The sequence below is a fragment of the Nothobranchius furzeri genome, chromosome 16 (assembly GCF_043380555.1).
Source record: "Nothobranchius furzeri strain GRZ-AD chromosome 16, NfurGRZ-RIMD1, whole genome shotgun sequence".
NCBI classification, from domain to species: Eukaryota; Metazoa; Chordata; class Actinopteri; order Cyprinodontiformes; family Nothobranchiidae; genus Nothobranchius; species Nothobranchius furzeri.
In genome coordinates, this window is record NC_091756.1 from 29,305,391 (window position 1) to 29,326,746 (window position 21,356).

At 42.7% G+C, this 21,356-nt stretch overlaps 2 protein-coding genes across 5 annotated transcripts; one reads left to right on the forward strand and one right to left on the reverse strand.

The window, feature by feature from the left end:
* Positions 1-679: 679 nt before the first annotated feature.
* On the forward strand, positions 680-10,949 carry rsph10b (radial spoke head 10 homolog B). Of its 3 annotated transcripts, none has more exons than XM_015963570.3 (17): positions 680-898; positions 1,001-1,076; positions 1,205-1,273; positions 2,637-2,810; positions 2,876-2,961; positions 3,027-3,147; positions 3,261-3,437; positions 3,595-3,670; positions 3,766-3,881; positions 3,961-4,144; positions 4,214-4,322; positions 4,511-4,590; positions 5,474-5,622; positions 5,794-5,886; positions 5,964-6,128; positions 6,355-6,430; positions 10,582-10,949. In XM_015963570.3, exons 1-17 carry the CDS (start codon positions 687-689, stop codon positions 10,755-10,757), a joined length of 2,139 nt encoding a protein of 712 aa, XP_015819056.1. In that variant the 5' UTR covers positions 680-686; the 3' UTR covers positions 10,758-10,949. The 3 variants fall into 3 exon arrangements, with proteins under 3 accessions (XP_015819056.1, XP_015819057.1, XP_054605049.1); XM_015963571.3 differs by having other exon boundaries at positions 3,769-3,881; XM_054749074.2 differs by lacking the exon at positions 10,582-10,949 and adding an exon at positions 7,096-7,348.
* On the reverse strand, positions 10,763-17,920 carry dlgap5 (discs, large (Drosophila) homolog-associated protein 5). Of its 2 annotated transcripts, XM_015963569.3 has the most exons (19): positions 17,773-17,920; positions 16,640-16,886; positions 16,335-16,522; positions 16,138-16,212; positions 15,991-16,030; positions 15,818-15,889; positions 15,643-15,738; positions 15,442-15,516; positions 15,322-15,356; positions 14,543-14,760; positions 14,214-14,384; positions 13,853-13,941; positions 13,583-13,743; positions 13,411-13,509; positions 12,364-12,583; positions 11,730-12,280; positions 11,531-11,660; positions 11,323-11,357; positions 10,763-11,238 (listed from the first exon to the last, which is right to left on the reverse strand). In XM_015963569.3, exons 2-19 carry the CDS (start codon positions 16,872-16,874, stop codon positions 11,128-11,130), a joined length of 2,601 nt encoding a protein of 866 aa, XP_015819055.1. In that variant the 5' UTR covers positions 16,875-16,886; positions 17,773-17,920; the 3' UTR covers positions 10,763-11,127. The 2 variants fall into 2 exon arrangements, with proteins under 2 accessions (XP_015819055.1, XP_054605048.1); XM_054749073.2 differs by lacking the exon at positions 11,323-11,357.
* Between the last annotated feature and the right edge of the window lie 3,436 nt (positions 17,921-21,356).

Genomic DNA, 21,356 nt, shown 5'->3' on the forward strand with positions numbered 1-21,356 from the left:
GTTGTGGAAGTTCTTACATAAAAAATGACTAATAATGCTTTGCATTCAGAATAAATATGGTGATAATGTTAATTATACATATGTGTGAGTGGACTCAGTGGTCTCCTTTAAAAAGCAGCTGAAAACTCACCTGTTCAGACTGACTTTTGCATGATCTTCATCACTACCCTCTCTTTATTCAGCTCTTTCTACCAATTCCGCCTTTCCTGGAATCCACTGATCATTTTCTCTTTCCTTTTCCTTACATTTTTTAATAAAAATTGTTTTTTTTCTCCTTTTTATGATATTTTTAATCTTTTTTATTTATTTTCTATCTTTGTCATGAAGCATTTCATGATTTTTATCTTGACAGGTTCTTCTTTATAATGGCTGAAATAATTTTTGATTTTCTTTATTTCATTTTTTTTACGTGATTAAAAAAATCCCCCCCCCCCCCCCCCCCCAAAAATCGAAAAGTAGCTAACAAGATTAATTTCTCAAAATTTGGAGTTTACATGTATGACTAATAAATTTGAAACTTTTAAATAAATGCATGAAACCCTCCCAGGTGTAAAATCACTTGGGAATTGATGAGAAAAGCTTTGGTGGGGATTTAAATGTCTTTAAAATAGCCTCATTTCGCTTGTTTTGTTCAAAAGGTCTACTTGTTTTGGCCCAACAAGGCTGCCGTAGTCTTTTCTGTTGTCATGGAGATACGAGGGACCCAAAACCAGGCTACTGTGGCAAAACCTTTGGGTAAAACAAGAAAACGTGTGGAAAAGATGCAGAAATCAACGGAAAACGATGACAGTAGTTCGGCTGAACATTTCACAGATAAAAGTTGGTCATTAGCGGCAGATGGAGCTGAGCTTCGGTTCCCTACCGACGACTGCTTTGGAGTTTACCTGGAAATACAAAGGTATCATTTATGACGATGACACCAAAGAGGCCAAGAAATATTTACTGTTAAATTCACTTTTAGAGACTGGGTTGTAAGACTGAGTGTTTTTACTGGTGAAAGGTATGAAGGTGACACCCGTGATGGACAGTTTCATGGAGAAGGTGTTGCTTCTTATGAAGGAGGACATCTATACAAGGTAGTCAGTCATGAACTTTACCCTCTCAGTCTTAAAAAAGTAGAGAAATGTTGCTTGACCACATGAAAATGTTGCTAAGTTGTATTTTTTTTAACAAATGTTAATAAAAGGATTCATTTTTCCTAAAGGGAATGTTTTCTAAAGGAGTTATGGAGGGGCTTGGTGTCCTTGTATGCGCTAATAGACACAAATATGAGGTAATGTGCTTTATCATATTTTGAGCCTATTTTTAAATAAGTCAACCTGCTCTATAGAACATTAATTCAGTAGTGTCTCATTATGGTTTTGATGGCTGCTATCTGGCATATTTTAGTTGTTTCCCTGCTCCAACACACCTGATTCAATGGTTGAATCACCTGTTCACCAGCCTGTTAATCACCTGCTGGTGCAACGAAAACATGCTGGATAGAGAGGACCAGGACTGAATAACTAATGTTTTTCTACAACCGGTATAAACAGATGGACAACATATCCCTGTCATCTCCTGTTGTTCAAATGTAAAGCCAAAAATCCTGTTTACATGTGTTCCTATGTTGAACCTTTAAATCCAAAATGAAACTCAAACAGGTGTTTTTTGGTTAAAAAAATGTGTTAATATTTAAAGATACACCAGGAAGACAAGAATTCTGCATGTAAACAAAAGCCACCTCCTGAAATAAAACCATCCATCCATTCTCTTCCGCTTACCCGCGGTCGGGTCGCGGGGGCAGCAACCTAAGCAGAGAGGCCCAGACTTCTCTCTCCCCAGCCTTTTGGGCCAGCTCCTCCGGTGGAATCCTAAGGCGTTCCCTGGCCAGCCGTGAGACCTAGTCCCTCCGACGTGTCGGTCTTCCTTTAATGTCTCCTCCAGGCTGGACGTGCCCAGAAAACTTCACCAGGGAGACGTCCTGGAGGCATCCTGACCAGATGCCTGAGCCACCTCAGCTAACTCCTCTTGATCTGGAGGAGCAGCAGATCTACTCCGAGCCCCTCCCGCATGACCGAGCTTGTCACCCTGTAGAAAAAACGTATTCAGCCGATTGTATCCGCAATCTCATTCTTTCGGTCAGTACCCAAAGCTCGAGACCACAGGTGAGGGTAGAATCATGAATTGGCCGGTAAATCGAGAGCTTCACCTTCCTGAAATAAAACATTAAGTGTATTTTTTTTTTAAATCTTCTGTTTAATAATGTAGATGGGTGGGGTTTAAAATGTATACTGCAGCCAACCTCTAGGGCGGGGGTGGGGAACCCTGGTCCAGCATATTTTAGTTTCAACCCTGCTTCAACACACCTGATTTCAATCAGCAGGTGATTAACAGGCTTCTGCAGAGCCTGATGAGCTGCTGCACAGGTGACTCAACCACAGAAGCATAAGTGTTGGAGCAAAGACATGCAGGATACGGCCCTCGAGGACCAGGGCTCCCCACGTCTGCTCTAGGGGGCAATCTGTTTGTTTCAGCTTCAACTATATTTCATTCCACATATCTCGTTGTTGTATTTGTTTATAACGGCTCATACCAAATCTAAAAAAGGTACGTTTAATAACTGTGGAAGTGAGTGTGCGTGTCCCATCGAACAGGGTGAATTTGTGCGGAACACTCCAATGGGCCAGGGTGCGTTCACCTGGCCAGATGGCAGCGCGTATACGGGGGAAGTCCACAGTGGAAAAAGACACGGGACAGGGACATACACATGTCCTAAACATGACGTGTCTTACACAGGACAGTGGCATCGAGGCAAAAAGCATGGGAAGGTATGATCCACTCACATATTCATGTATTTGTTCATCACTGTCTTTAGCTGGCCCTGTCTCTTTAGGGCACCATGTTCTTTAACAACAAGAAGTCCTCCTGGTATAAAGGAGACTGGGTGATGAACAGCAGAGAGGGATCAGGAGAGCGACGGTATGTGGTTAGATTCCTCACTGGCGTCTGCTTCAGATGCTCAAAGACAAAGTATTTGTGAACAGCTACCGGTCTGGTGACACTTATTCTGGTGGGTGGAAGAACAACATGAGACATGGAGAGGGCACCATGATCTGGGTGAACCTGGGACAGCGCTATGTTGGGAAATGGGAGCATGGAGTCCAGGTGAGTTTTTAAAGAATGCACCAATCGAGTATTGATGAAATATTGTTTCTTCAGATTTTAATGTTTACAGAAGATGGATTTTTTTTTTCAATTTGCTTTTTTCTCTATGCCAGCATGGACTTGGGAAACACATCTGGATCCTGAAGAATAGCAGTGGAACCCGTTATTTCCAGAGCCCCCATTATATAGGGAACTTCTTTAAGGGTCAGAGACATGGGCAGGGAAGCTTTTACTATGCAGGTGGTGCCATCTACAAAGGAGGATGGAGGAACAACATGAAACATGGACAGGTATGGTCTCTCAGATAGTACACAAGGCACCTCTGTTGTAATTTTTCTATCAAGTCTTGTTGACTGTTTTTCTGGGGTTTTTTCTCGATTTTCTTTGTAAAACAGTTGCAATGAGACGCAGGTCTTATGCTGGATACAGTGTGTTCTGTGTTTTTAGGGTAAATTCACCACCAAGGATGGGCGAATTCTTGAAGTAGAGTTTGTGGATGATAAGGTGGCGACGGCCAGATCAGGTAGAAATGGAACACCTCTCGGTAGTCTAAAAGACGAAGTTAAGAATCAGCTTTTGCAGGTCTGTTTCAAGAACCTTTGAATGTGTTGATCTCAGCAGATGGTTTGACTGTGTCAGAGAGGGACCTATTCGTAGGAGATGACATGGCCATCGACATTGAATATCTTCTGGAGAAAATTCCGAAGAGGAATCACAAGACTGAGCTCAGACATGTTCGTTGTTATCTTACACAGACAAACACGTCATTTTCCACCTTGTTCCCTCTGTGAAGCTGAGGTATGTGTCCAACAGGTGAAGTCTGCGGTGTGGTGTCATCGCACAGAGCTGAGGCTCATCTATGGTTTCTACTGCCGGCTCGGACGCTCTCCAGATGACAGCTTGCTGATGTCCCGTCTGCAGTTCTGGCGCCTGCTCAAAGACTGCAGCATCCATGCTCATGAACTTACTCTGACACAGATTGACTCTTTTATCAGAGGTGACCTGTCTTTGATATACAAAACTGAATTTGAGAAGTTTGAATAGTCATTTTCATTCTGTGTTCCAGGAAAGGCCAGCGTAGCAGAGATTCACTCCCCTTTCACCACCGTGCATCTAAGAGAGCTCCTCAGCTGTCTTGTGGTTGTGGCCTACTACATCTACCATGAAGACATGATGTAAGTGATCAAACTTCCTCTATTAGATAATCACAAGTAGGCTTAAATAAACGTGCATTATCTTTAGAGAAAGAAAATAAAATTGATTTAGTTAAGCTGTGACAAAAGTGAAAGTTTCTAAAAGCAAATATCTTAGCTGGCACAAAAGAAAAAGGTGCCTTAACATATTTTTTGTGTTGTGTTTACAGGTCACAGAGCTACCTTCTAGCCTCCTGCTTCTCCAAACTGCTGATTGATGACATCCTCCCAAATGCTACAAAAGTAAAAGGTGCTAATTTGATTTGACTGATAGATGAGAAAACGTATTTTACAAGAATGGTCATGTGTTGATTACAAAATGTCAACATGGAAACCTGAAGAAAAATAAATTCAAGAAAAAACACCAAATATAAAGATCAGAAATTATAGCAATTTTATTGTTTTTATACTTTTATTCTTTTCTAATAAATTGGTCTCATTATAACTAGTTTAAACTTTATTTAAAAGAATAGAATCCTAATATTTTTGCTGTTGATTAGAACTTTTGGGCTGCATGGTGTCACAGTTGTTAGCACTGTTGCCTCGCAGCATGAAGGTTGCAGGTTCGAAACTCGGCTGTGACCTTTCTGCGTGGAGTTGCGTGTTCTCCCCATGCATGCGTGGGTTTCCTCCGGGTACTCCGGTTTCCCCCATAGATCACAACATGCTCTATAGGTTATAAATTGTAAGTCGCTTCGGATAAAAGCGTCTGCTAAATGAATAAACATAAACTTTTAAAGTGATGGTCCACATCCTACAGAGTGGGGTTCTCTGGAAAGTTCTTAAATAGCAAGCGTCTTCCCTGTTGTAGATAGCGCTGTAAGTAACCTCAGTTTGGGGAAAAAGACATTTGTTCTGATTGGGCACATAACAGTTAATCACAAATGGGCCATTTGTATACAAAGTACCTTAAAACAGTCTCAGTCACAAACAATTCATGCCACTTCATGCTAATTCTATTTTATAACCTGTTCATTGACATAAATACCATGGTTATCCTGGCAGAATTGTTCTAGAATACTTGCTACGAGTTGTATAGTAGCTAGTTTTGCTGCTAATGTTTGCGTTTATTAAAAAAATATTAATGCTAGGTTTAAGCTCAGCTTTCCATAACTGCAGCTCTCTTTCACCAGGCTTCCTTTTTAGGCAACCAGAATTTGCAGTAGAGGCTCTGAAGTACACAGAGAGGTGCTGGGAAGTCTTTGAGACCTTCTGCGGGGTCTACATGCCCCACAGAGATGACCGGACCATGACTTTCAGACATCTGATGTTGATGTTCAAGGTACCTTCAACAGCTCCTTGCATCCTCTGTTTTCTTCTAGCCTAATCCGTTTTTGTTTTGCATATTTCTGTATGTTCTGTTTTTTATGTTGCTACAATCCCTTGAGATTAGTCCAATAAAACTGTAGTGTAACTAGTTGGTGTTTCAGTCTTTGGATATGTTTTCATTTAGCATCTGCGTCTGTTGGACGACCAGCTGACCTCGACGAGACTTGTGAAGATCATAACTGCCGAAAGAGTTGACCCCCCCTGTGTGGGACTGGAGGTTTGCCCTTGTTGTTTAAGCACATTCACTCATTCAGCTCTGCCATAAGCGTCACTAATCTTGCTTTTCTGTTGTAGATTACGTTCCTGGAGTTTTTTGAGGTGCTTATTGGCTGTGCAGAAGTTAAATGTCTGCAGGTTTCTGAAACTCCAGAGGAGGACCAGGTTCTTCTCACATCAGACAATAAGTCCACAGAGAATCTACCCGAGGAGACTGATGATGCAAATGGTCATTCCCAACTGGTTAGATGTCTCTCTTCTAAATCACATCATTCCTCAGACATCTTGTTTTTGTCCAATCCAGATTTGAATGGAAATTAGTGGCTGAGAAAAAAAGCCATAGGAAACCAGCTAATTATACTTTTGCTGGTCCATTTTTGTTTACGTTTGATTGTGATTAAAATAAAAACGTCTGCATCACATTTGACATTAATGACGTATTTGCTAAACTACTTGTATCTTATTCCAGACAGGAAATGTCACCTCTGAGAATGTGGAAACTGGAGAAATGAAAGGTCAAGATGAACACATTTCTCCACCTGCAGGTGTGCACTGATCTGTAACTTTTCGTTACATAAATTGGAACAGAACTTGGTTGCTTCATTACTACTGTTTTTAAAGGTGCCCTAGCGATGAGATGTTCTAGTGTATTTTTACCAGTGTGTGTGTGTGTGTGTGTGTGTGTGTGTGTGTGTGTGTGTGTGTGTGTGTGTGTGTGTGTGTGTGTGTGTGTGTGTGTGTGTGTGTGTGTGTGTGTGTGTGTGTGTGTGTGTGTCTGCAACTGCAGTTTGGTGGAAAAAGCTCTCCAATGCAACCTGGCCATTTGCGGAAACATGTTCTCTTTTGTTAAATCACAAATGCACGGGGATTAATCAGATTATGTGGGAAGCTGAGTTGTTTCACTAGCATGCTTAAGGCCTGGTTGCTGCCAGACGGAACCATGAACTCTGCTCTCTAGCAGAACATCCAGAAGAATGTCTGACCTTTGATCAAGGCTCTTCAGTTCAGGAACAAACCCAGCATTCTCCTCGCCTGTCCCCAACCAATCAGACATCCCATCCTCCTCTGATCCAACATTTTCCTGTCACACGCCAGCTCTTTTGTCCTCTAACACAGTCATGGACTCTTCTGGTTCTATAAATCTGTCTTCAACCAAGTCAGGAGATGCTGCTGCCCCATTTACCTCCTCCTCCTATCTATCCGTCTCTAGAAGTCAGGTGAAGAGGCAGCTGGAGAGACTGAACAGGAACAAGGCTGCAGGTCCAGATGGTGTCAGCCCCAGAGTACTGAAGGCTTGTGCAGAGCAGCTTTGTGGGATTGTGCAGCACCTCTTCAACCTCAGCCTGGCCCAGGAGAAGGTTCCAGTCCTGTGGAAGACATCCTGCCTTGTTCCAGTTCCAAAGAAAACTCGCCCATCAGTCAACGACGACTACAGACCGGTTGCCCTGACATCCCACATCATGAAGGTCCTGGAGAGACTCCTGTTGGTCCACCTAAATAAGCAAACTAGAACATATCAGGACCCGCTGCAGTTTACTTATCGCCATGGAGTTGGAGTTGAAGATGCCATCATCCAGCTGCTTCAACCAACCCACTGTCATCTGGACAAAGCAGGCAACACTGTCAGCGTCATGTTCTTTGATTTCTCCAGTGCATTTAACACAATCCAGCCTGATGTACTTTGCCAGAAACTCCAGAAGACACAGGTGGGGCCCTCAACTATCGTCTGGATTAAAGACTACCTGACAAACAGACCACAGTTTGTGAGACTGAAGAACTGCACATCAAACCAGGCGATCAGTAACATTGGAGCACCACAGGGGACTGTACTCTCACCATTCCTTTTCACCCTGTACACCTCAGACTCCCAGTACAAATCAGAGACCTGTCATCTACAGAAATACTCAGATGACTCTGCAGTTGGGAACTGCTCCGCCTCGGACCGGAAGGCGTTGCAGAGGGTCGGGAAAACTGCCCAGCGCATCGCCGGAGCACCACTTCCTGCCATAAAGGACATCTACAGGAAGCGGTGTCTGAAAAGGGCAGGGAAAATCATCAGAGACCGCAGTCACCCATCACATGCACTGATCACCCTGCTGCCCTCTGGGAGGCGCTACAGGAGCCTCCGGACTAAGACCACCAGGTACCGGAACAGTTTCTTCCCAACAGCTGTCAGACTCCTGAACTCTGCCTCCTGACATATGACCCACGTTAAACTCATGGACTGCTTGTATTAACTAAGCCTGTACATACTTATAGTCATAGAGTATTCATAACATACTTCATACCGTGTACATTATAACATACGTAATAGATCCATTTCTGTAATATACTTACACATCTATATTATTGCTAATATATATTGTAATACATCTATATCACAGCTAAAGCACTTCTGGATGGATGCAAACTGCATTTCGTTGTCCTGTACCTGTACATGTGCAATGACAATAAAGTTGAATTCTATTCTAATTCTATTCTATTCAGTCGTCGGGTGTATCAGAGATGGACAGGAAGCTGAGTACAGAGAGCTGGTGGAGCGCTTTGTGGCGTGGTGTGGAAACAATCATCTGACCTGAAATGTGAACAAAACAAAGGAGATGCTTTTAGACTTCAGAAGAAACAGGGTGGAGTCAAACACTGTTTCCATCATGGGAGAAGAAGTGGAGGTGGTTGAGGAATACATACCTTGGAGTTCACCTGGACAACAGACTGGACTGGAGAAAGAACAGCGAAGCCGTTTACAAGAAGGGACACAGCAGACTGCACTTCTTCAGGACGCTTAGGTCCTTCAATGTCTGTGGCAAGATGCTGCCCATCTTCTACAAGTCTGTTGTTGAGAGTGTCATCTCTTCAGCAATCATCTATTGGGGTAGCAGCATCAGAAGCAGGGACCTGAAAAGGCTCAACAGCCTAATAAAAAAGGCTGGTTCTGTTCTGGGGACGACTGTGGAACCACTGGAGGAGATAATGAAAGAAGGATTCTCCAGAGAATCAAGAAAATGATGGACAACCCTGAGCATTCTCTTCACAAGACTGTCCGACAACGGAAGAGTGTCTTCAGTCAGAGGCTTCTTCAGTTTGGCTGCAACACTGACCGCTACTGGAGATCCTTCCTGCCAACAGCCATTGTAATATACAACAACTCTTTGATGACTTGATTATTATTATTATTCTGAGCTACTACAGCAATCAATTTCCCCCTGGGATTAATGAAGTAATTTTGAATTGAATTTGTACTGAATGTTTTTTATTGAGCTGTCACATAGGGCTGGGCTGGTTGGTCAGCTTACTACCAAAACAAACAAACAAAAAAAAATACTGCATTTCATATTTACTGAGGTTATATTTGTCTGATGCAGTTTCTTTACTGACATGAAACATTTTACTGACAGATGACAACAGGCCGAATAAAAACATCGTGTATGAGGTAGTGATGTGTCGGTCGCGAACGATGAATAATTGAACTTTGATCTCCTCATCAAAGTTCAATTATTCATCAAAGATGATTCAGAGTTAATGTAAGGTTTACGTTTGAGGGCCAGATGACTGAGTTCGGTTACAAGGACACCAGAGTGGTTTGGAGGGGTAAAAACTATACACTATCTTGATTCAATAGCTGTAAGTTGTGTGAGAGCCACAGCTGAAGATTATCAAGGCACTTCAGAAGAGAGGTCATGTTAGTGCTTAAATTCAAAGAGCCGCTCTAAGAGCCGGCTCTTTGAAGTGAACTACGGGAGCCGTCCCCTCCCCTCCCCTCTTGCTTTGATGAAAGCTACAGGCGATTGGTCAACATGTGTAACTGCATGTCCAGACTGTCCACACACAGAGCAGTAGGGGCAGGGGAGAGGGAGGATCAGACTCCGACACACAGCAGAGCACACGCGGGTGGAGGGAGACGAGTGAATGAAGAGGTAAACGGCGAGCGAGAGAGAGAGTGCGACGAAGACGGTGAGAAAATGAGTGCCAGCAGTTGGAAAGTGGAGATTTCTTAAAGTGTTCAGTTATTAAATCTGTAGAAATGAAAAATATTTGATGTATAGCATTTTTTTGCATTAGTAAATCATTTTACATATAGTTTTGCATTATTTTGGTTATAAATGTACTCTACGCAACAGAAAATCTGAGGAACCACTTGGGAGCTGAAAGAACCGGCTCTCTAAAAAGAGCCGGAATCCCATCACTAGTATGAGGCTTTATAAATGGATCTCTAGATTAGAGGTGTTTGGTTATCCAGACAGTGATCAGGCTGATTTCAAATCAAATGCATTTGATCCGACATATTACTTTATAGGAATGTAAGAAATATTGATATGGTAATGTATTGTGATATTGTTTCCTGCAATATTATATAAATATTCAAAAGCCGTGTGTCTAATTTTTGTAAGAGTTTACATGCAAACATTTGTGTATTTTCTTTCCTTTTGGTGCAATTCAAACACTGACCGCATTAGCCGTGTGCAATGGGTTTTGTTTCCACCATTGAAATGTAAATCCCTCTGATGTGGTTGATACCTCATGTTAAACATCATTTTGAACTGTTTATTGAATTTTCCTACAATTCAGTTTTAAAAAACTGCTAATATCATCTGACTGAGTGTATCGCAATATTACATATATTGTATCGTCTCCCGTTTCATGATACATATTGTAATGCCAGTTTCACTAACACACATCCCTATTACTTTACATCTAGAGCATGAGGCACGTCTACATGAGGAAGATGTTCACAGCAGAAAGAGCCAAACCCATCTACTGCTGCAATTCCAGCTGTTCCTCGAACACCACCTCTTCCCCGCAGTTGCTTTTTACCAGAAAGTGACTGAAAAGATGGAGATGCTCCTCAAGGAGCAGAACAACAAAGGACCGTGAGGAAGTACAAGTTAGGAGTTTTAATTGGTGTGCAATGTTGTTTTTTTTCTTGTTAGAGTGTTTGAATTTGATCCTTTGTGCCAAAAAGCAGCAACCAAGGAAACTTTATTGCAGATTATAAAGAGAAACTCTAAAAACAGAAATCTTCTATGCTTTACTTGATACATCAACAGTCTTAAAAAAAAAAGCAAAGTGTTTAAATTTGAACCAAAATCTTCTGGTTATAACAAGAACTTTAATAACAACTTTGATCAAAACAAAACTACAAAACTATTTTCTTCTGGTGTTAAAATAAAACTAATGAGAAAATAACTTGTGTCTTTTTAAAACAATAAACGAAAATCAAAGACGTCCAGATGTTAGTCCCATGTTAGAAGGAGGGAGGGGTGAAGACCATCAGATCACTCGGACAGACAGATGGACGGATTCGGTCCTTGGGGTTGGGGGTGAACAGAAGCATGTCAGACTCTGCTGTCTGGATCTGAAAAACAAAAACATCATTAGTGAGGTGGTAATAAATCATAAGTTAGAGGGAGTAAGAAATAAAAAGCAGAAAAACGTTAACCTTGCACGACGGAACGGCCAGCACCGAAGACACCGCTGTGGTGACAGAACAAGTGAAAGTGTGAGAAGTGTTCAGCTAGTCAGGTGCAGCTCATCGCCACAAGCCTTGGCTTTAATTTGGCAGGTGAGATGTGTTTACCTAGAAACCGTTTTAAACAGCCTGCATGTCAAGATAAAGCACAAAACGTGAATGCAGATGCCAGTCCTACCTGGTTCCTGCGGCACGAGGAGCTCCTCAGGACTGCTGGGACTCTCCATCTCTACATCTGCTCCCACGGGGGACATGCTGCATCTCTGTGAGGGCTGCAAGTAGCGCTCAATGTCCAAACCAGGAAGTTCCTACAGTTACAAAATCATCAGTCATAAGACCAAAAACAGACCCAAATGAATGGAACTAAGATTGCTTACCTCAACTGTGGAAGCATCTGTAGAGGGTGGGGTCTGCATGGAGAACTGCACAGGAGAGGAGACGGGTGTCTGAGCAGGAGGAACAATGGGAGACGGCGTGAAACTTGGGGTGGGTGGAGGTTCTGGAGCCTGGAGAACTAAAGAGGGAGTTTGGCACGGAGAGGGGGAACGACGTGGTGAGAGACGGATGTCCTCTATTTTATCAGCTGTTGAGTTGATCAAAACGTCTTCCTCCATGGACACGCATTCTGACCGTTGTGTGAGGTTCTGCTTGGACTGGAGCTCCTCTGAAGGCACCTCATTCACAGGTGAAAAACAAAGAGAGGTGTGTGCCATGTCCTGTTTGCTGTGAGAGGTCTGAGGAGTGCCTCGCTGGGACTTTGGAGCCGGAGTTTGCTCAAGAGCAAGGCAGAAATTCTCTGGAGGGCAGATAGGCCGAGCAGGAGTCTGGGCCACCACCCGAGACCTTCGACTGACTCTTCTGGGAGAGAAGAGGGAACAAGGAGAAGCCGGAGGAAGCACGACGGCGCTGAGCCTGCTAGATCTCCTGACTGAAATACAAATGTGACACAGATGAGGAAAGGTACACCAACTAATTTTACAAGTTCCCTTAAAGGTGTGGGCTAGCACTCACCTGATGGTTTAGCTGGGCTCTCCACCTTGAAGACTCCATCAAACGCCACAGTCCCCTGAGTTTGAAGCTGCAGCTCCTGGGACTTTACAGGATCTTCAGCTGCCGTCTCCGCCTCCGCCTCCTGCTGCTGCTTGGCTTTCATGGCAGCTTTCGCAGCCGCCAGACGAGACTTGGCTGCAGTCTTGTTCGCTGCTGGTTTGGGGGCGGCTGCTGGTGGTTTCTGTCAAAAGAAAAGGAGGCTGGTTAAACCGGGATTTCCAAAACATGACGAAGCTCAAAAAATCTAAAAAGAAAGCATGCATCTAAGAAAAGTTTGCTCCTTGCATGTTGGGTGGTCTTGTTTTAGTGTTACTAGGGCTGGACAATATGGCCTCAAATCTATATTGTGTAACGTGAGGAAATATGGGTTTTCTGTCACAATGGTGGTGCTGGACTCAGCTGGGTCAAAGCTGGGTCATTGAGAACTTTCACCCACAGATTAAGACCTGAACGCCAGCGAGTCTGGGAGGAAACCATAACATCAGCCACCCGCAGTCTACCAGAAGATGTGTTTCCATGAGTTGTACCCAGACCAAGTCAAAACATAAAGTTTAAACTTCTTTTTCTTGATTTTAATGTTAAAGTAACCATTATCATTTTGCTCATTATAAATGTGTTTAATCAAATGAATGGTTCTTATGCTTTGGGGTAATTATAATGGCTGAATGAATCCATTCTTAAATAATATATATATAATGTAATAATATTGCGATATAATCTGAAGCATGTGCGGTAACGATATATATTTTTTCCTCTGTTTATATGTGTCAAAATTGACATGCTTTTAAATATCCTCATGTGGCAAATATATGCCACTTGAGGCATATAGGCCTCCTCCTCCGCCCACTCCAGGCTTGCAGTCACGGCCATTCTGTTGTCCCAATGTCAGCAGGGTGCACATCTTAGTGACGTCATGTGTTATCGCGATATAGCCAAAAACTCTATCATTACCTAATTTTATATTGTTTCTACCTTCTATCGTTTATATAGCCCACCCCTAGTTGTTACCTTCATTTTCCTCTGACGGGGTGGTGGTTTGTGCTCTTCCACCCAGCCTCGACCCTCCAACTCTTTCAGAGCATCAAACTTCTTGTTGACATCTTCCACCTGACAGAATTAACGTGGTTATTTTCCTGCGTTTTTCCGGTGTCACCCTGAAACTCTGCCACGGGAGACTGACCTGGAAAAAAACCATGTCCCAGAATCCCTGCAGGTCCATGCAGGTGGTGACTTTCTCCCCACGCCCCAGCTCGCAGTCATCCACCAGACCACCGAACTGCTTGAAGCGCTCTTTCATCAGCAGCCTAGCTTGTCCCACAGCCGTACGCATTCGATCCCTCACTGTCAGACAAGAGTGCTGTGTGGTGCATTTTGTTCTAAAGTCCAGTCACGGATATAAACCAATTCACATTTAATTAAATATGCCTTCTGAGGAGGAAGAGGGACTCACTTTCTTCTGGGATGGATTCATCCTCCACTTTAGACTCCCAATAGAGACAAAGGGATGTTAGTCTGTCCATCTCATTTGCAATTTCCAGTCTGAATAAACGATAAAACAGAATAAATCACACACAAGTCAGAGAAAATAAGGCTAAAGCACCATAAACGTGTGATGGAATTTGTCACAACATCACAGGAGACTTTTAAAATCTACATCATAAAGGAAACGTCTATAGACTTACTGCAAAAGGTTAGGGCAGAAAATCACATCCGTCTTTCTAAACTATTCATTAGAAAGTTACACGAACTGGCCTGTTTGTTACCAGCCAGCTATTTGGAGAATCTCTTAAAAAATAAAAACAGCACATCACCTGAAGTAAGCTACATCATGCTTTGGTTCAGAGGAACTCCCTGGAGTTGGAGGAGCAACTGAAGGAGCTGAACAAGGAGGGCAGAGAGGAGCCTCTGGTGGAGTGGGTTCACTCAGCGCTGACCGTGCCTCATCGTTCAAAGTTGGGACCGGAGGAAAAATGAAACTGGAACTGAGGGAAGAGCAAAGAGAAGCATGTCGGCCATGAACAAATATTTTTTGTTTTACATTTGTTTAAAAGGGGAAGAAGCAACACTAATCTACATTAAAGATATGTTGAGTTTGTAAATGTTGAACAAGTACGGGGGGGGGGGGGGGGGGGGACCAGACCTTGGTGTGAGGAAGGAGTCAGCTGAACGGGGGGTCATCGGCTCAAAGTTAAAGGACAACAATCCAGCAGGAGCCTGGAACACGAATCCCTTCGGAGCAAAGGACGGAGTGCCGGCAGGAACGAGCTCCTCGGGGGGATGGTCCACCATCATGTCTTCAACCTCAGGAGAAATGCTTTTCTCTACTTCCTGGGTCTGATGCCCCCCCAGCTCTGGCTCCTGGAGAGAATCACAACAGCAACACTTAACAGGGTATCCGCGGGTCCTTAAAAAGTCTTAAATTAGCTTTTCCAAATTTAAGGCCTTAAAAATCCTTAAAAATGACAAATAATCCTTAAATACAGTTTCCAAATGTCTTAAATTACCAAAGACCCAATAAACAGGATTCTTTTATGTCTATAAAATTTTCATGAATTTCTAGTTAGTATTCAGCATTTTTTGTGTATGATGTTGGCGTAAGCAGAACCGTACACATTCAGTTGGTTGTGAAAGGGGGCCATTTTTAGTTGAGCACATTAGCTGGTTGAGCTAGTGGGAGCTTGCACCATGGGGAAGTGCAAGTTTAATGGTAGCTGGATGGCTAATCCCACGTTTGCGACGTGGTTAGCACCGGTTCCAGGCAATAGCTGGAAAATAAAGCTTAAATTTGGTTTAAGTGGCCATAAAAAAGGTCTTAAAAAGTCTTAAATTTGGTTCCCTTAAACCTGCAGATACCCTGACTTAAGCACAGACCCTTAAAGGCTCGGGTACGCTGACTGGAACATTTACAGATGTGCTCACCTTGGAGGCTGCAGCGTTTGTGGCGATGCTCACAGCTGTGGAGATCCACAAAGTGGTTTAAGGAATGTTTCTTTAAACAGCATCAAGAGCTAGAAGGATTGTGGTAAAACATAAGGACACCTTTACAGTTCTCCACTTCACCAGCTGAGGGGGGCAGAGGTTTAACAACCGCTGTGGACCTGGTAGTTCTCATACCTGCAGGCAGAGAGAAACATTCAACACATTTACGTTTTCCCAGAAGACATCTTCATCCTACAGTTCAGTGTTTCTATGATAGTCAAGTTGAATCTGTCAAAACGCCAGACACTAAGCCGCGTGTACCTGCAGCCTTAGGTTTAGGACCGTCTTTTGTAACCAGAGTCTTGCTGGCTGATCTGGTTGATGAAGCTCGTGCAGGTCCCGCTACGACAGCATAGCCTGACACAAAGACACAGCTTGAGATGCTAACACAGTACATGGTCTGGCCGTGTCCCAGGATTCATCATCTGTTCCTTACCTGCACTAACTTTAGACTTGGCAGCAGCTGGTGCAGGTTTGACGGGGGCTGCACGTGTCCTGGTTTGTTTTCCTGTAGCAGATTTTAAATAGAAAAGTGGAAATTTAATAAAAACACCTGAGGCGTATCAATTGCATGCAAGTTTTATAAAAATAGAATTAAAGCTACTTTACCTCCGTTTACTTTAGTATTTGGGTTCTGCATTGCTAGGGGCTGTGCAAAAGTGGGCAAAAATACAGCAAATGAAGATGCATTACTAAATATTATTATGATTATTATGTAAAACACAGGAATACTAATCAGAATGTTTTCATAAACACCTTTTGTGGTTCTTGCTGCTGCTGTTTCATAGAACGCAGGACTCTTGTGTTCTGGTATAGAGCTGCATTCATCTTCTGAAAGACACGCAAATATTTTAATAATCACCGAGTAGAAATATTTAACCGTTTTGTTACTCGTCTCATCACAAAAAAAAAAACAACAAGACAAATGTGCTTCTAGTGTTTAGAACCCTCACCTCCTTAGGTCTGGACACGGCAGGTGGAACAGCAGGCAGGGAGTTGAACATGAAGGTGTCCTTCGGATGGAAGACACCAGTCTTAAATACTCCCTTACGCTCCCTCGCTCTATTTTCCTTCTCCTTCTCAAGAGCCTTCTGTTCTTTCCAGCGCTCAAGTCGTTTCAGTCGCTCCTCTTGTGCAACAGCTGTTGGAAAACGAGTGTTCGGTGAGGCACGAAACAGTGGAAAAGCTCATTTACTGAAACACAGTGTAGAAAAGGAAATCAGTGCAACTGTGCCGAGAAGCTCAAGTTGGATCATACTTGGAGCAAATTTGGCATTGTTCTGCTTCTCCCGAGTAGTTGACAAGTTGACTGTTGCAGCGGACACATTATGGGAAGAATTTTCCAGCTCAGCGAGCGGACCCAGCTGTCTGCGTGTGTTCACGGTCCGCTCTCGGTTCGCCTTTTGGGACTGGGACCTCCTGCGGGACACTTTTACCCTCAACATCGACACACTTGTGTCCCTCTGCCGAAGATGAGCAAAACGAGACTCCATGTTTTTGGGCACCTGAATAATTCACAAAACATAAATCTCAAAATAATACACAAGACATGGTCATGTCTCCCACTCATAAAGTGTTACATAAAACAAGTAGTCAATCTCAAAAGTAGCAAGATATAAATATACATCTCATAATCGAATTACAGAAAAACAACTTTTTAAGAGAAAGTGTATTCATCACACAAACTTATGAATGGATCAAGTAGTGTTCTCTCTCATGTGTGTATGATGTAATGTAAAGCGCTTTTGGAGTCCTCTGACTCTGAAAGGCACCATACAAATGCTGGTGATTCATCATTTTAAAAGACATCAACAAGTTTCAAATAAATTAAGAAAACTTTATAAAGAATTAGCTAAACATACTCGAACTAAACCTGTTTTGGTAAATGCAGAGCGCACATAAACAAATATATGACTCTTTATTGCACTAATTTCCAGTAGTTTTATTTTAGAAAAGGAGTTATAAATGTTTAATTTACTTTAATTCAAGTGATGTAGCAGTCAAAGTATTGAGAGAAGAATCATAGTCAGAGATGTTGTAGTATTGTTCCATTTAACAGATAGGCCCACACACGTTGCAATACCACTAAACAAGTGAACCCCAAAGAGAAACGCAGCCATTGTAATGATACACAAAATGAGAATGTCTCTGTAAACATACGTAGCGCTTAATCTTATTAGAGCGAAGTGTGCTGTAGGGTTTAGATTTGTAAACCTTCAACAACAAACCGAAAAACAGACTAAGTAAATCGCAATGTAATTTCTTAGAGAAACCAACGTGAACAAATAAAAACCCAAATACTTAGCTACCTAGCTAACTTCAACGCTAACTGAACAGCACATAACGCGATAATTCTCCCGGCAAAGAGTAAATAAAGAATACACGTCTCACCTTCGTTTTTTTTTTCAACAATAACGCTCGGAAACAGTATTTTAGGAAAGTTACTACAAAGCAAACGCAGACGTAGTTACAAACGGTCTGACTTTAGCACAACTAATGGCAGTTCGTATTTCAAATATCGTACAGGTTACGCTGATTGGCTGTCCTCAAGATCCATGGCGCTCTGTGATTGGTTTGTTTCCAGCGAGGAGGCTTCCTGTAGCGCGTGTTTACGTCACACGTCGTGTTTGCTTCATTAACCTTACTGAAAACGTGAGCAAAATAACATGTTATAAGAATAGCTCCAACGTCCATGTTTTTGCAATCCTGGGTTTTGGAATCACTTGTCAATTACGAATAAGAAAAAAATGAAGCGTGAACAGCAAATAAAATAATAAGGGGATATAGTAAGATAACATGAAAGACACAGAATATATGTATTTAAATGGGAGTTTGTCAAGAGGAGAGTTAGTTAAAGAGCAAAGCATTCTTCTATATTATGAAATCATCTACAAGAGGGTTATAAATTTGTTTTTTTAAATTAAGTTGTGTAGCTTTATGCTTCATAAGCTTGAAAAAAAAAGGAAATAAATAACATGAGAAGCTTTTTCTGCAGAAAGATGTCAGTTCACTGCACAGTGAAATCATACCTGTTACTTTATAGTTTCATCTGGACATAATGTATCTGTGTACCTATTTTGAACATAAATTTTTTAGCAGCATACCAACTGCCTGGTTTAAATGAATAAAACCCAAAATGCACTGTCATCTAGTGCATAACAAGGTTGCCTCTAAACTAATTATGAAGCCATTTGTTTATTTCACCAGAGTAATCTCACACTAACTGACTACTATTTTACAAAAGTACAACTGTATAATCCTGAGTAGGAGAAAATAACCGGGCGCGATGACAAGTGTTTTTAGAGCACCAGGACTGAAGAGCAGCTTAATAATTGCCTTAACAACACACGTATACAATTACAACACACAGTTCAAGATGAAAAGAACTCACATCAGCTGGCAAAGCTTAAGGTCAAAGGTCATGAATCAAAAGCAAGAAAAAGATGCGGCAAAAGTGGCATGATGGGAGAGTTCAACCACCAAAAGCTCTGCTGACCTCAAAGAACACAACGATCTGTCAAAAAACATCTTGATGAATGTCAGGATTGAACAGACAAAAGTGGACTTTTATGGAAGGTGTGTGTGTGTGCCCCATCACAGCTGGTGTAAAAATAACACTGCATTTCAGAAAATTATAACAGACACAGAGGTGGTAGTGTGATGGTCCGGGGCTGCTTTGCTGCTTCAGGACCACTTGCTGCGATGGAACCATGAATTCTCCTCTCTAGCAGAAAATCCTGAAGATTATCTGACTTTTGACCTTAAATAGGCCGTCCATGCTGGAAAACCATCCACCGTGTCTCAGCTAGAATGGGCCGTAGCAGAAGTTTGTAATGATCAGATGAAATCTCTCGTTATGCTGTGTTGAAGGACGCATTTTAAGTGTGTCCATTTTTATTCTTTTGTAATTTGTTATGCATTTTAGACACATCTGCCTGTAGTTTTAGTCTCTTGTAATAGATTAGGTCTGCTCCTCTATTTCTAATGCTAATTACTTTGCCTATATGCAGCACTTTGGGGCAACAGCTGTTGCCACAGTAACGTACTAAACGAATACATTTTGACTTTACTCAGAATTTTTACAGGTTTTAAAATATTTATCCTCTAAAACAGTGAAAACTGAGCTTTGGTCTATAATTCATCATGTAGAATTATTCATTCATACATGTATCAATCATTCAATCAATCAATCAAAGCTTTATTTATAAAGCGCCTTCCGCAACCTTGTCAGGAAGCCCAATGTGCTGAACATGGTACAGTTGAAGGTAAATATATTGAATAAATCCAAAATAAAAGCAATTCAAATTACAAAATAGGTGAAACATTCTGGTACAGGACAAATGTGTAAAACAATGGATTGAGTGAACCAATGAAAACTGTGAAATAAATTCAACGTAAAAGAGGGCCAAAATCAAACATGTTCTGGAAACGCCAAGCGGAGGAGGTGTGTTTTTAGGCGACTCTTGAAGACTGGCAGAGATGGGGACAGCCTAACTGAGGGTGGCAACTAGTTCCAGAGTAACGGTGCTAGAACTGAGAAAGCCCGGTCCCCGCGAGTACGACACCTAGAACGAGGGATAGCGAGCAGGCCTTGGTCAGAGGAGCGCGTGCTGAATGTCTGTTCAGGAGTGTGGCTAGATAGGGGGGACCACCTCCCTGGAAGAAATGATAAACAAAGACGAGGAGTTTGAAGTGTGAACGATAACAAACCGGAAGCCAGTGCAGAGAGGCCAGAACTGGACTGATGTGGTCCCGTTTCCTGGTCCCAGTCAGGAACCTGGCTGTACTGTTCTGCACAACCTGTAGGTGACACAGTGATGACTGACACAACCCTGCATAGAGAGAGCTGCAGTAATCAAGCCTAGAAATTACAAAGGCATGCAGTACCCACTCCAGGTGGGCTCTCGACAGCATTTGCTTGATTTTTGCAAGGCGTCTCAAGCCGGGCGTACACTGTGCGACTTTTTCACTTTTTTGAGCCGATTTTCCAGTCGTGCGAGAAGCCATGACATCGGGGCGAGTTTTGCGCCGAGCAGTCGTGTAGTGTACAGGGGGTTACGAGAGGCGATTAACACCACGTGACCAGCCGCCGATCAGCAGTCGTGAGGTCGCAGGGACTTCTGGTGTGTTTAATATTTCGCTCGTCCCTCGTGAGGGTATCGCACTGTTGAAGCGGCGCTGCGAGCAGCTGCGAGCAGCTACGATCCAAAAAAGTATCAGAACCGCTCACGGCGCATGCGCGCGCAATCCTGCATCAACGCCGGTCGCTCGCTATTTCCCTAATAACACACGCTCAAGGACGTAATTTTCACTTTAGAAGTGGGGGGGGGTCTTTACAGTATGCTTTAATGGGAAACAGGCTTCAACACAAACGGTTGTTTTCCGCTTGGTCCTAGAGCTCAACCAGTGTCAATTTAATATAGCGTAATATTGTTTTTGGATGGTAAAAAGTGCAGGGGTCAAAACTTGACTTTGGAAAAAGTGGGGGGGGACATGTCCCCCCTGTTCCCCCCCCAAAATTACATCCATGCACACGCTGTTCGTTTTTGTTTCTACACGTTTTTTTTACTCACAAAGATTGTCAAGAAAGCGTGTTTGTCGTGTTCATGTCAAATTAAACTGATCACAAAACACAGATTCACTTTCTTTATTTCGTTTTCCTCATCCAACCCCCATAAATCCCTGTGTGTCCTCCTGCAGCACTCCCGAAGGACAACAGGCAAGACAAAAAAGTCTGACGTGTTGAGTAAAAACTGCTATTTTTAGCACATTTTTAGGGCCGACGTGTTGCTACCAGACGTACAGTGTGAGCAGTCAGGTCGCATGCGAGAACTGGGTCGTACAGTGTGAGCACATGACTCGTGAGATCTGCTCTGCGACGAAGTCGTACAGTTTGAGCTGAAGCTGAGTGCTACGAGTGAAAAAGTTGCACAGTGTACACCCGGCTTCAGGTGAAAGAAACTGGACCGGATCAC